Source organism: Sapajus apella, unplaced genomic scaffold (genome assembly GCF_009761245.1).
Source record: "Sapajus apella isolate SASKATOON/1434 unplaced genomic scaffold, GSC_monkey_1.0 scaffold52, whole genome shotgun sequence".
Taxonomy (NCBI): Eukaryota; Metazoa; Chordata; class Mammalia; order Primates; family Cebidae; genus Sapajus; species Sapajus apella.
The window spans coordinates 15,038,250-15,051,569 of NW_022436992.1; the positions used below are offsets into that span (position 1 = coordinate 15,038,250).

The 13,320-nt window shown below is 40.4% G+C and overlaps 1 protein-coding gene across 2 annotated transcripts in view; it reads right to left on the bottom strand.

Moving 5' to 3' along the window:
- Positions 1 to 13,320, bottom strand: part of MERTK (MER proto-oncogene, tyrosine kinase) — a 136,137-nt gene that overhangs the window by 55,853 nt on the left and 66,964 nt on the right. For both annotated transcript variants that reach the window (XM_032243685.1, XM_032243686.1), the window contains exons 6-7: positions 10,632 to 10,747; positions 3,896 to 4,079 (exon numbers count right to left, since the gene is read on the bottom strand). In XM_032243685.1, coding sequence (XP_032099576.1) covers positions 3,896 to 4,079; positions 10,632 to 10,747 — 300 coding nt within the window. The remainder of the gene's footprint in view (positions 1 to 3,895; positions 4,080 to 10,631; positions 10,748 to 13,320) is intronic.

The window sequence follows — 13,320 nt, forward strand, 5'->3', positions numbered from 1 at the left end:
CAGAACCAGTATTAAAGAGAAAAGATATTCTAAAAACTAAAACTGAAAAGCACTTCATACAGAAAGCTTACCAGAATTTTTCATAGGAACCCATGAAGCTAAAAAATGATACAAAAATACCTTTAAACATCTGAGGGAAAGTAATTTTCAACCTAAAATTCTATATTTGGAAAAATGACTAAGCCAGTACTACACAAGGACATGCAAGATCCCACAATCTTTACTTTTTATGTATAGGTTCTGTGGAAGCTAATTGAGAATAGGCTCCATGAAAGTAAGGGCATAAACTAAGAAGGGCAAATACCCAGGAGAAGGCACCAGAATCTTTAGGATAACTCTAAAGGAAAATAGGAAAAAAACTACATGAAACAATTTAATGGTACCCAGGCCTCACACATGGCAAGAATAGTACTTGTTCTCATCAATCAGACTGGAAAGTCTAATGATTCAAGAAACACTGCATAGTCTTATCTCAGCAGTGGGTAACAATTTACCTTAAACTGAGCTCTGCTGGGGTTCTGCCTAACGAATCTTAAAAGCAAGACCCTCCTGGATTAAACTTTCCCACTAGCTTAACTGTGTCTCAAAACAAAGCTCACTACTTGTAGAAATACAAGAATATCTAATATCCAACACTATAAAATTCTCAATGTCTGTAATCCAATCAAAGATTATCAGGCATGCAAAGAACCTGAAAAATACTATCTAGAGTGGACCATAAATGAATCAGTTGAAACCACCCACAAATAACATAGATGTTAGGAGAGCAACAAAAGACACTGAAACAGTTATGAAAAGGTTGGGTGTGGTGGCTCATGCCTGTAATCCCACATTTTGGGAGGCTGAGGTGGGAAGATCATTTGAGGTCAGAAGGTTGAGACCAGCCTGGGCAAAATAGTGAGACCCTTTTTCTACCAAATAAACAAAAACAAACCACCAATAACAACCAAAAGAAGTACCAAAATTAGTTGGGTGTGGTGGCATAAGCCTTTAGTACCAGCTACTCAGAAGGTGAAGGCAGGAGGATTGCTTAAGCCCAGGAGTTCAAGACTGCAGTGAGCTATGATTGGCACTGCACTCAAGCTTATGAAACAGAATGAGACTCTGTCTCAAAAAAGGAAAATAAAAAAGAAAGGAAAAGAAAAGTAATTATAACTGCATTCTGGATGGACCAAAACTTAGACATTAAAATGTCAAAAAGAGATAAAAATTAGTGTATGAGATGAAATATAAACTGGATAGGACTAAAGTCAGATTAGATACTGCACCAAAAAAGATGAGTGAATTTGAAGACATAGCAATAGAAACTATCCAAAATAAAATGCATAGAGAAAAGAAGGGGAAAATAATAACAGATCATACGTGAGTTATGAGACAACTTCAAATGGCCTAATATATATGTAACTGGAGTCCTTAAAAGACAGGATAGGTAGAAAAAGAAAAAAATATGTGAAGAAATAATGGCCAATTTTTTTTTCCAAATTTGATGTAAACAACACAGAGACCCCAAAAGTCCAATGAACTCCAAATACAAGGAATATAAATAAAATTACACAAAAGCATGTCATAATTAAATTGCTCAAAATCAGTTATGGGGGAAAATGGGGACAAAAGACACATTACATACAGAAGAACAAAGTCAGGGTGACCACAGATTTCATGTGGGAAACAATGCAAGCAAGAAGACAGTGGAGCAACTTCTATTAATGTACTGACAGGAAAAAAAAACTAAACTAAAACTGTGAATACAGTTCCATACTTCGTAAAAATACCTTTCAAAAATGAAGGCTAAAAATTAAAATAAGACTTGAAATGTAAAATAAATATTTTCTCCTACACTACAGGAGCTGAATACCATACCACCAGATCCACACTACTGTATAAGAAATCATTTTTTAAAAAGTTCTTCAGGAAGAAGGAGAATGATACCAGATAAAATATAAAGACCAAAAAATGAAGACTACTAGAAATGGTAACTATATGCATAAACGTGTTTTTCCTGGTTATATAAATCTCTCTATAAAAGATTGTTGACTGAACAAAAATAACAACAATGTAGCATGGGTTTTGAAGATACATTAAAGTAAAATGTTTGACAACAAGAGCCAAAAACATCTGAAGGGGAAAATGGAATATACATGAAGGGGTATAAACTACTTGAAGGTAAACCGTGTTAAGTTAAATATGCATACCATGAATCCTACAGCAACCACTAAAAGAACAGAAAAAGAGCTATGGCTAGTAAGCTCAACAAAAAATTAAAAATTGAATCATAAAAAATTAAACATAGAATCATAAATATATTAATATTAGAATATAGAAATAAAATATTTTTAAATAAAGAAAAAGAAGAAAAGGAGAACAAATTACAGATAGAACAAATAGAAAATATGATGCACTTAAACCTATTCATTTGAATGAGTCCATTATATTTTAATGGACTTGTGGGGTTATTTTATGTGTCTATATATGTTTATGTGTGTATGTTTGTGTACATATATATAATAACCTATACACACAGACACACACACACACACACACACACACACACAGGTTTTTGCCATGGTTTCTGGCTTACAACTCTCATAGCTATGGTTAGAATCTTTTGCTATGATGATGTGCTTTATGCCTCAGGGGCAGGCCTCAGGAAACAATCTCTCTGACCTCTTCCTGCCCTCCTTTCACGTGCCTCAGTGCAGGACTCTAATCTTCCCAATCCTTTTTTTTTTTTTTTTCTGAGACAGAGTCAGCTCACTGCAACCTCTGCCTCCTGGGTTCAAACAATTCTCTTGCCTCAGACTTCCGAGTAGCTGGGATTACAGGCATGCATCACCACACCTGGCTAATTTTTGTATTTTTACTAGAGACAGGGTTTCACCATGTTGGTCAGGCTGGTCTCGAACTCCTGACCTTGTGATCTGCCCACCATGGCCTCCCAAAGTGTTGGGATTACAGGCGTGAGTCACTGCACCTGGCCTTAATCGTCCCTATCTTTCTGACTGTGGGTCATAAGACCCTTATTACAAAGGGGGTCCTGACCATAACTTGGAGGAAGGAATGCTGACGTCATGAAGCTTTGACAAAAAAAACCAAGAGGGCAGGTTCAGAGAGTTTCCAGATAGCTGAACATGTGGAGGTTCCTAGAGATGGCGTGCCCAGGGAACGTATGGAAGCTCCATGCCCTTTCCCTCTATGCCGCGCCCTCTGGATCTCTCTCTCTTTTTTTAAAATCCTTTATAATATCCTTTATGATAAACTGGTAAACAAAAGGGTTTCCCTAAGGTCTGTGAACTGTTCCAGCAAATTAATTGGACACAAAACTGGGGTCATGGGAAACACTACTTGAAGTTGGTCAATCAGAAGTTCCAGAGGCCCAGATTTGTGATTAGCATCTAGAGGCCGGGGCTGGGGACAGCAGGGAGGAGAGGCCTGGGGATTTAGCCCTCAACCTGTGGGGTCTGAAGCTATCTCCATGCAGTGTCAGACTTGAATGAGAGGACATACAGCTGGTCTCCACTGCAGAGCTGATTGCTTGTTGGTGGACAGAATTCCCCACATATGTTGGGGTCACCAAAGGCTTCTGTGTTGCTTGTCGTATTGGTAACATGTACTGATTGTCGTGTTGTGAGACGGCATGTTTTAAAGTGTGCTGGTATTGTCTTCCTATGTAAAATAAAAGATTGCCTATACATAACAAGGCTAAGTTTTATCACTAAATCCTTTTAAAGTATGGAGGAACTATCATTTCCATTTTCATCAGTCACCTCAATAATTTTCTCCTCCAGAGACAAAGTCCAAACAAAGCAAAGTTTCAACTCTCAGTCAGTCCACTGGGAAGGGTTTGTTGAATCACATGCCATTAGGGTCAATATTCATTCTGAACCTCAGGAATTACCTCCTTCAGTCGTGCTGGCTAGAATCCAAGGGCTCACTGCAGACCAGCCTATTTCATTCATGCAGGAAACACCAATGCTGTAATTAGCCAGGGCTTGCAGCTGCTTGATTTGATAGAGATGTGGTGAGGCAGAGGTGTTAAAAATCATGACTGAGCCATTACTCAGCGGATCAACTTCCTTGACCTAAACGAAGAGTAAACATGAGGCCCGGGCGTTAGTAAGGTGGTGGGAATGTCAGACGCGGGGCATGCGTGCATTCGGTGCACGTGGCCCTTCCTTTACACTGAGGGGAAGGACCTCCCTCCTTTCTGGGCACACACACATTTTCCCGCCAGCATCATTGTGTGTTACTCATGCCACTTAGACAACAAGTGAACACCTGAGGAAAATGCCTAAAATAACAATTCTCACTGTGGCAGGTAACGGAGCAAATAATTATAATAATTACACTTCATATTATACTATAAAATAAAGCTCCTCCTCTCTTAGAACTTCTTTGATTCTTGACTTCTTTTGGCTGCTTCACAGAATATACAACAGAGATAACAGATATCATATGTGCTGGCCAATCCTGAAATATTTATTATTTTGTCTTTCAAAGGAATTATTTCCCAAATCCTGCTTTTAGAGAATGGGCGCCTTCCTTTCTCTCTCTCTCTCTCTTTCTTTCTCTCTTTCTTTCTTTCCTTCCTTCCCTCCCTCCCTTCTTTCTCTCTCTCTCTTTCTTTCTTTCTTTCTTTCTTTCTTTCTTTCTTTCTTTCTTTCTTTCTTTCTTTCTTTCCTTTTCTTTCTCTTTCTTTCTTTCTCTTTCTCTCTTCCTTTCCTTTCCTTCTTTCTTTTGTTTTCATTCTTTCCTTTGTTTCTTTCTTCTTTCTCTTTCTTTCCCTCTCTCTCTCTCTCTCTTTCTCTATTTCTCTTTCTTTGTTTCTTTCCTCGCTTCTTTCATTCTTTCTTTCTTTCCTTCTCTCTTTCTCTCTTTCTGACAGAGTTTTGCTTTTGTTACCCAGGCTGCAGTGCAGTGGCATGATCTTGGCTCACTGCAACCTCCACCTCCTGGGTTCAAGTACATTGTAATTCTTCTGCCTCAGCCTCCTGAGTAGGTGGGATTATAGGTTCCCACCACTCCTGGCTAATTTTGTATTTTTAGTAGAGACAGGGTTTCACCATGTTGTCCAGGCTGGTCTCGAATGCCAGACCTCAGGTGATCCGCCCACCTTGGCCTCCCAAAATGCTGAGATTATAGGAGTGAGTCACCATGCCCAGCATTTCTTAATCATTCTTTTTATTATGTAACCTGAGGAACACTGCTCTTGCCTTGAGGCTTTTATTATTATTATTATTATTATTATTATTATTGAGACAGAGTATGGCTCTGCTGCCCACTCCAGTATGGCTGGAGTGCAATGGTACAGTCTTGGCTCACTGCAACCTCCGTTTCCCAAGTTCAAGTGATTTTCCCTCCTCAGCCTGCCAAGTAGCTGGGATCACAGGTGCCTGCCACCATGACTGGCTAATTTTTTTTTTCCATAGAGATGGGGTTTCACTATGTTAGCGAGGCTCATCTTGAACTCCTGACCTTAAGTGATCTGCCTGCCTTGGTCTCCCAAAGTGCTGAGATTACAGATGTGAGCCAATGCACCTGTCCTGAGGCTAATTTAAGTGTGTCCTTTATTCTTAATCCCTTAACCCCAACAGAAATTTACTTCCAGAAGGACACACAGGAAATGTAGATTCTTGGCTTTTTTTTTTTTTTTTTTTTAATTGGGAGATATAGGAAAGGGTTATGTGCCCCTCATCCAGCAATCTTTGCTCCAAATCTCCTTTAAACCTATTGCCTCATCTTTTCCTCTGGAATTCCACCAGTCTCTCCACATCCCCCTCCAAATCTCTGTATGCATAGGCAAGAGAGGGCAATTCCCAACACAAATCTAGTCCTGGGCAAAACTTCCATCTCTTTCCTTGCACACCTTCTGTCTGAGTATGGGGATAAGGGAGAGTATGGATGTTGCTTTCTATTACACGCTTTTTCAAACTTTCTCTAATATATGGCACTTATAAAATCAGAACAGACAAAATGATATCAGGTAAAACAAACAACTGAGAGCAATTTGGGAAAAATCCTCAGGGCACAAAATGTATTGCTGTTAATAATGGGCTTGCAATTCTGGGCTGTGGGTATACAGTACTGTAATTTCAGGTTATGTATGTTTGAATCTTAGGTCAATGAGCCAGAAATAAACATTCTGGAATTCCAGATCCCCTAGCGGATATCATGAGTATGGTGTGGGGGCTGAGTTTCACCTCTGACTCAGACCTTGTGGGTGACAACAGGGTACCATTTGGCCTGAGGAGCCACTAGAGGAGAACTGAGAAGCTGGAGGCTTGTCTTGTTGATGGCTGTTGGCAGACATCACTTTTTGTTTTTTCACTTTAGAGTGTGCAACCTACTTCCTGGTGACCAACCACCAAAGCGAAGGTGGAGGAAACCTTTGGCTCTCCTCCCACTTCCGGAGTCATGTGGGGAGCATTTCCAGGCACAGGGACACTCGCTGAGAGCACATTCCTAGAGGAAAACACGGTTTCTATAACAGTGCTTCTTGGTGTGTCCTCAGGGAAAAGACAGCATAAGTGGCAAGAAGTACGTGGGGGAGCTAAAAATAGAAATGGAGTGTGTGGCCCAAAAATGGGTGAAGAAAAGAGCGAAAATCAGGACCAAAGGAAGTGAGAGGGTGTGTCCTGCTAGTGCATGGATCTGGATCTCATTTAAAACATTCATCTGTTCCCGAGTCAGAGTTTAAAACTATAATGTTACAGAGCCATACTTGGTCCCTTCAAAAAATGGGAATACACTGTTAATGACAGAATATAAAAGACAACTTTTAGAGCTTGTGCTGACTAACCCCAGTAGGACTGCAAGATAATATATACGACACCTAGTTAAACTTGAATTTCAAAAAAACAACAAGTAACTTTTCAGTATAGGTATGTTACAAGATTACTCGTGTAGTTTAACTGGGTGTCCTGTATTCTTATTTGCCAAATCTGGAAACCCTATCAGAGATGGAAAAGAGAAAGGATGAATGGAGGCTGAGCTAGCCAAGGGGGACAAGAACAGAATCACCATGTCTCGCACCACAGAATCCAAGACGGGCAAGAAAGGCCTGGAATTGGGCTGTCTCAGGATGATTTTTCATGTATATCATGAATACCCAAAACCATGGAAGAAAGAGAGGAAGTAAAGCTTGTGTGTGATCACCTTCCACCATCAGAGGTGACCTGGTGTTTTAGACTTTTCAACCATCCTACCCACCTCATGTCATCTGAGACCTGCCGTCTCAAGGTGGGGTGGTACTCTTCCTGAGAGCCTCCCTGAAGCTAACCATCGTCATGTTTCACGTCTTCTTAGGCTCTACCAACAACTCAGCAATTTAGTAACAGTTTTAAAAAGGGCTGGCCCATGCTTCAGTTATGTCCACGTATATAAAGGTCTACCTCAGCCTGGCTGACATGATGAAACCACATCTCTACTAAAAATACAAAAGTTAGCCAGGCTTGGTGACAGGTGCCTGTAAATCTCAGCTACTTGGGGCTGAGGCAGGAGAATCGCTTGAACCCAGGAGGTGGAGGTGGCAGTGAGTCGAGATCGAGCCACTGCACTCCAGCCTGGACAACAAGAGTGAAGCTCCATCATTCATAAATAAATAAATAAGCCTACCTCTAGGGAAAGAGGCCCTGGATATTTCTAACAGGAGAGCCCCAAAATAATATGAAGCAAAAACTGATAGAATGAAAGGGAGAAATAGTTCAAAAATAAGAGTTGAGATATCAATTCCCCACTTTCAGTAACATATGGAAACATAAGACAGGATATCAGCAAGGCAACAGAAGACTGAAGAGTCTAAACCAACCAGACCTAAACAACATGCACAGAACACTCCATCCAACAGCAGCTGAAAGTACATTCTTCTCAGGTGCACATAAAACTTTCTCCAGGATAGAACTTAGGTCATAAAACAAGCCTTAATAAATTTAAAAGGATCACAGTCATATGAAGTATATTCTCCAAACAAAGTAGAATAACATTAGAAATCAGTAAAGGAAGAAAATTTGGGAAATTTGTAATTATGTGAAAATTTAAATATACACTTCTAAATAATCAATAGAAAAAAAATCAGAAGGAAAATGACAGAATACTTGAGATGAACAACAACAACAACAAACCTTATGGGATGCAGCTAAAGCAATGCTTACAAGGAAATGTATAGTGTAAATGCCTATTTTTTTAAAAAAAGAACGTAATCAATAACCTAACCTCTGTCTTATGAAACTAGAAAAAGAGCAAACTAAACCAAAGCAAACAGAAAAAAGGGAAACAAAAATTAAAGCAGAAATGAATAAAAGAGAGTAGAAAAACAATAGAAAAAATTCACAAAATCAAAAGTTGGTTATTCAAAAAGATCAATAAAATTGACAAACCTTTAGCTACTAAGAAAAATAAAAGAGAAGACAAATTACTAAAACCTGGAATGAAATAGGGAATTTTATTACTAATCTCAAAGAATAAAAAAGGTTATAATAGAAAACTATGTACTATGTTGTATCCCAAGAGATTAGATAACTCAGATGAAATGTTCAAGTTCCTAAAACAGAAACTACTGACTCAAGAAGTAATACAAAATCTGAATAGACTCATACCAAGTAAAAAGATGAAGCTAGTATTAGAAAAACTTTTCACAAAGAGAACAAATTATATTACATATTTAAAGAAGATTTAACATCAATCTTTCACAAACTCTTCCAAGAAAACAAGCAGAAAGAGGAGGAGGAGGAGGAGGAGGAACAGGGAGGAGGAAGGAGGAGAAAGGAGGAGAAGAAAGAGGAGAAGGAGGAGGAGGAGGAGGAAGAAGAAGAAGAAGAAGGAGAACAACAACAACTTTCAAACTTGTTCTAGAAGGCCAGTATTACACTAATGCCAAAAACTACACTAATGCCAAAAACAGAAAAAGCTACCACAGGAAAACTACAGACCAATATCTCTTATGAATACAGACACAATTAGATAGTGGTAATGGCTGCACAACTCTTGAATATACTAAACACTGTTGAATTGTATATTTTAAATAATGAGTGAATATTATGGTATATAAAATACATCTCAGGTGGGTGTGGTGGCTCACACCTGTAATCCCAGCACTTTGGGAGGCTGAGGTGGGCAGATCACTTGAGGTCAGGAGTTCAAGACCAGCCTGCTCAACATAGGGAAACCCCGCCTCTACTAAATATACAAAAATTAGCTGGGTATGGTGGTGAGTAGGAGGCTGAGACAGAAGAATTGCTTGAACCCAGAAGGCAGAGGCTGCAGTGAGCCAAGAGCACTCCAGCCAAGGAGTGGAGCCACTATACTCCAGCCAAGGCAACGGAGTTAGACTATGTCTCAAATTTAAAAAAAAAAAAAAAGAAAGAAAAGTAAACTATATCTCAAAAAAGGTGTTTTTTTTTTTTAAAAAAAAAAGGCCTTTCCTGGTGAGGAATTGTAGATGTAATAAGAATTTCTAACACTTACAGGTGCTTGGGAGGCTTACAAAAAATACTAAGTAAGAATTAAGAAAGGCTGGAGGTGGTTGGTGAGGGTGGAGGCTATTTTGGGGATAATACAGGCTTTTACTCTTCAGGGAAGGCACAGCTGTTAGTTAAGAGTGGGAGGTATTAAGAACAGAGAAATTAATTTGTCTACCAAGTAAAAACATCTGGTCGTCAACACAAAATTCTTTGAGCTGAGTTAGCATGACTGGCCTGTGGCAGGTTAACATATTTCTAACTAATGAGACCAGGCATTTAGTAAACCAATTCCTGACCCTACTGTATGATAAAGTAAAGGCAGAATTAGTTCATATTTTTAGTGGATAATTCCTGTATGTTCGGTTACCTGCTCCCAAATGCGATGTCTCTCCCGAGGGCAGAGCTGATGATTCTGAGTACTGCTTTAGGCATTGGAGCTTCCTGGGCTTCATTCTGGTTCTGCCACTCATAGGCTGTGTGAGTTCTCTGAGCCTGCAGTGCTGGTGTGTTTTCAGTAAGATAATGTTTGCAAAGCCCCTGAGTCACTGAGGTCCCTCAGTAAATAGTTATGTTACTGCCACCATTTTCATTTTTATAAAGTGAACACTCAAGAGTAGTGCTTACATCATGGGCAAGGTATCATTTTAGGATGGCTAGTAGTACTGTTTCATACCCATTTTAGGCGGCAGTGAAAAATGGCTAAAGACTCCACAAGGCGTGTAATGCCCAGGATCCCATGGCACGAGCTAAGGCGCTACACGCAGTAGCACAGATGACCTATCTTGTGCTGGCCTTCTGTCCTTCATGGCCACCAGCCCAGGAGGGGCCACAATGGGGAGTGCCTGGCTTCTTCAACTTCCAGTCACAAGCTAGTCCTCATTGAGGGAAGTGTTTTGGGGTCTTAAAAATGAACTGTCCCTGGTCTCATGATGTTCTCCCCTGGAAACACATTTTGCTTCTGGTTGCCCTGAACCTTGCACAGGAAGGAGGACACAGAGTCATGGGCAGAGCATGGACATGGAGTGGTGCATGCAGCGGGACACAAGAAGCAGGGAGGTCAGGGTACTCTAAACAGAGGTGGAGAAATGCCCTCTGTGCCCATCCTTGGGAGGAAAAATTCCCTAGACCCACAGAGAGCACCAAACAGCTACTTCCCTCTTCACCCTGGAGCTTTACCTGAATGCTGCAATTCCTGAACGGGGAGTATCCATCAAAACCAGGCACCCAGGAGATCAGAATGCTGTGTGCAGTACTGTTACGGACGCTGACTTCAGTTGGTGGGGAGGGAATTGCTGCATAAAACCAAACACACACACACACACACACACACAAACACAGTTATAGATCATGAGAGGCTATAGCTACCAAACAAATGCATTAATACCTGTTTTTGTTCCTTGAGATCAGTAAATGGAAACATGTTTTCAAGAGGAGCCTCCCTACGCCTGAGGGTAATTGTATTAGCCAGCACTAAGTCTTCCAGTGAAGGGCCGAAGAAGTGGAATACAGACCCACTTTCCTGTTCACTAACGAAGTGAGGAGACCTTTGATCTGGAAGAGGATGTGGAAATACTCATGTCCTTTACTGAGTAGATGTTCATGGACCCTGCTGTGTGCATCTGGCTGGGTACTAGTGCACTAAACAGAGACAGAGTCATAGTGCTGCCCTCCTGGAGCACATGGCCTGGTATGGGAGACCCATGTTAACCGAGAACAAGAGCACCCTGTGACCAGAAGAGAGCGGTGCCACAGGAGTATGTGTGTGTGTGTGTGTGCACATGTGCATGCGTGTGCAGGTGTGTGTATGTGCATGTGTAGGAGGAGAAGTTTTCCAAGCCCAGGAAACACTAGGAATTGATTTAAGCAAATGAGCCAACTGCATCTGCTAGGGGAAGGGGGTGTGGCCTCCAATGGGTGTTCTATGACCCCAGCTGCAGGTGCATCAAGGGTAGCTATTTCAATTAGAATCCAAGAAGGATCTTAAATTTGGGGAATCTTATTTCTTTGTGCTGAATTGAATTTGTAATAATAATTACACTTATAATAAAAAATGAAGGCTAACATTTTGTGTGCTTACTATGTGCCAGACACTTTGAGGGCTTTCTTTGCTCATTCCTGGAATCCTGTTAGAGAAGTAGTCTTACAATCCCCATTTACAGTTAAGGAAACAGGATCAGAGAAGTTAAAAACTTATCAGGTCACAGAGCGGTTGTAAGCAGTACAATGGGGACTTGAACTCTGGTCTGCCTGACACTGGCACTTATGTCCCTCAACAGAACACTGGAGGCCTACTGCCAAGGACAGCAAGCAGATGGTGGGAACACCAGCAGGGACTATGAGTCTGGTCTACCACCTGACCTGGTATATGGCCCTGGGCACAATTACATGCCCTGTCTACAACTACATAAGTTTCTCTCCTCTATAAATGGGGATAGTAACAGCCCCGCTCCATGGAGCTGCAGAGAGGAATAAAAACGGTGAGCCATGGATGAGGCCCAGGGAGGCTGTGGTAAGGGTAAAGGTGATGATGGAATGAGCAGGAGAGAAGGAGGAAGGTGTGTTAAGACCATTAAGCGTGCCTTGGGTGCCACATTTAGGAGTTTGGGTTTTGCTAGTAGACACGCAGCTTGGGGAGTAGGGAAGAATTAGCATAGCATTTGACTCACTTCCCTCAGCAGATTATTTGTGGAATTGTCCTACAGTATCTGCCTTTCCAGACCAAAATTTGACCACATATACCATAGTAATTACACATTAGAAGAAGGGAGACTTGGTTTTTTTGATATAAATTTTACAATAAATGAAAGCCAAAAACAGAAGTTTTGGGAATGATCTAATAGAATAAAATCTTAGCTAAAATTCTGAGGGAAGCATAAAATTGAAGAAGTGCTTTTCATTTTATACATTTTTAAATTTTAACAAGTTTATACTTTATGAAGATGTCTTTACAAACTCACACCCACTCACAAATTTTTGACATTCCCAACATGTCTTTTGGAAATTGTAATAATGAGATTTCTGATGAAGGAAGGAAGTTATACACTTCCTCCAGTAATAACTTTTAGTTTGCTTATTTTTTTATCCCAGTGAACTTTTAGAATATGCCCTTTCATAGCCTTTGTCCCGCTGATTTGCTGAAACTAAAATTAGCACCTTTTTTGAGTAGAACTTCTTTTGTAATTTTGAATCTCCTTCTGTATGTACTCAACCTTTTTTATTAAAGAAGCTCTGCTTTTTCCTTGCACTGTTTTCCTAAGGATAAGATGGAAGGAACATGAGCCCAATAATTACTTCTCAGTATTTAAATTAAGATCAAACAGTAAAACATAAAATTTGTTTGAATTTCTATGACACATTAAGGAGGATGATTTAAGAAGAGATAAAAGCCTACTTGTAGGTTTTCCTTCTCTTTCAAATTTCAAGTTTAATACCTTTGATCACACAGAAGGAGGATAAGGTAGATTGGATTGAAATGTCTCCACTAGCCTAGGGGCCTTCAAATGTGTGCCTTTAATTCTGTTATTATAACTCACTGCCAAGCAAGCTCAGCCTAGTGAAATTTTAGCTCAGAGGAAGCAAGAGGAAGAGGGAGTTAGGAGGAAGAGGGATAGGAACACTGGGCTCCAAAGAAGAGTGATCTGATCCCTGCTTTTCCTCTGTCTCCCTGAGTCAGTTGGTGGCAGAGACTCATGTCAGGCCCCCACTGACCTGGGAAGGACAGGGTCCATTTCCTAGATCATGCCCCAAGCCAGCCTCATCCCCAGGGCTCTTCGAGGGTTAATGAGTAGTTTGGGTGGAAGAGGTAAAGAGAAAATAAGAACGAATATGATCAAAAGAAAACATTTTTAGCTTATTTTCTTCTTGG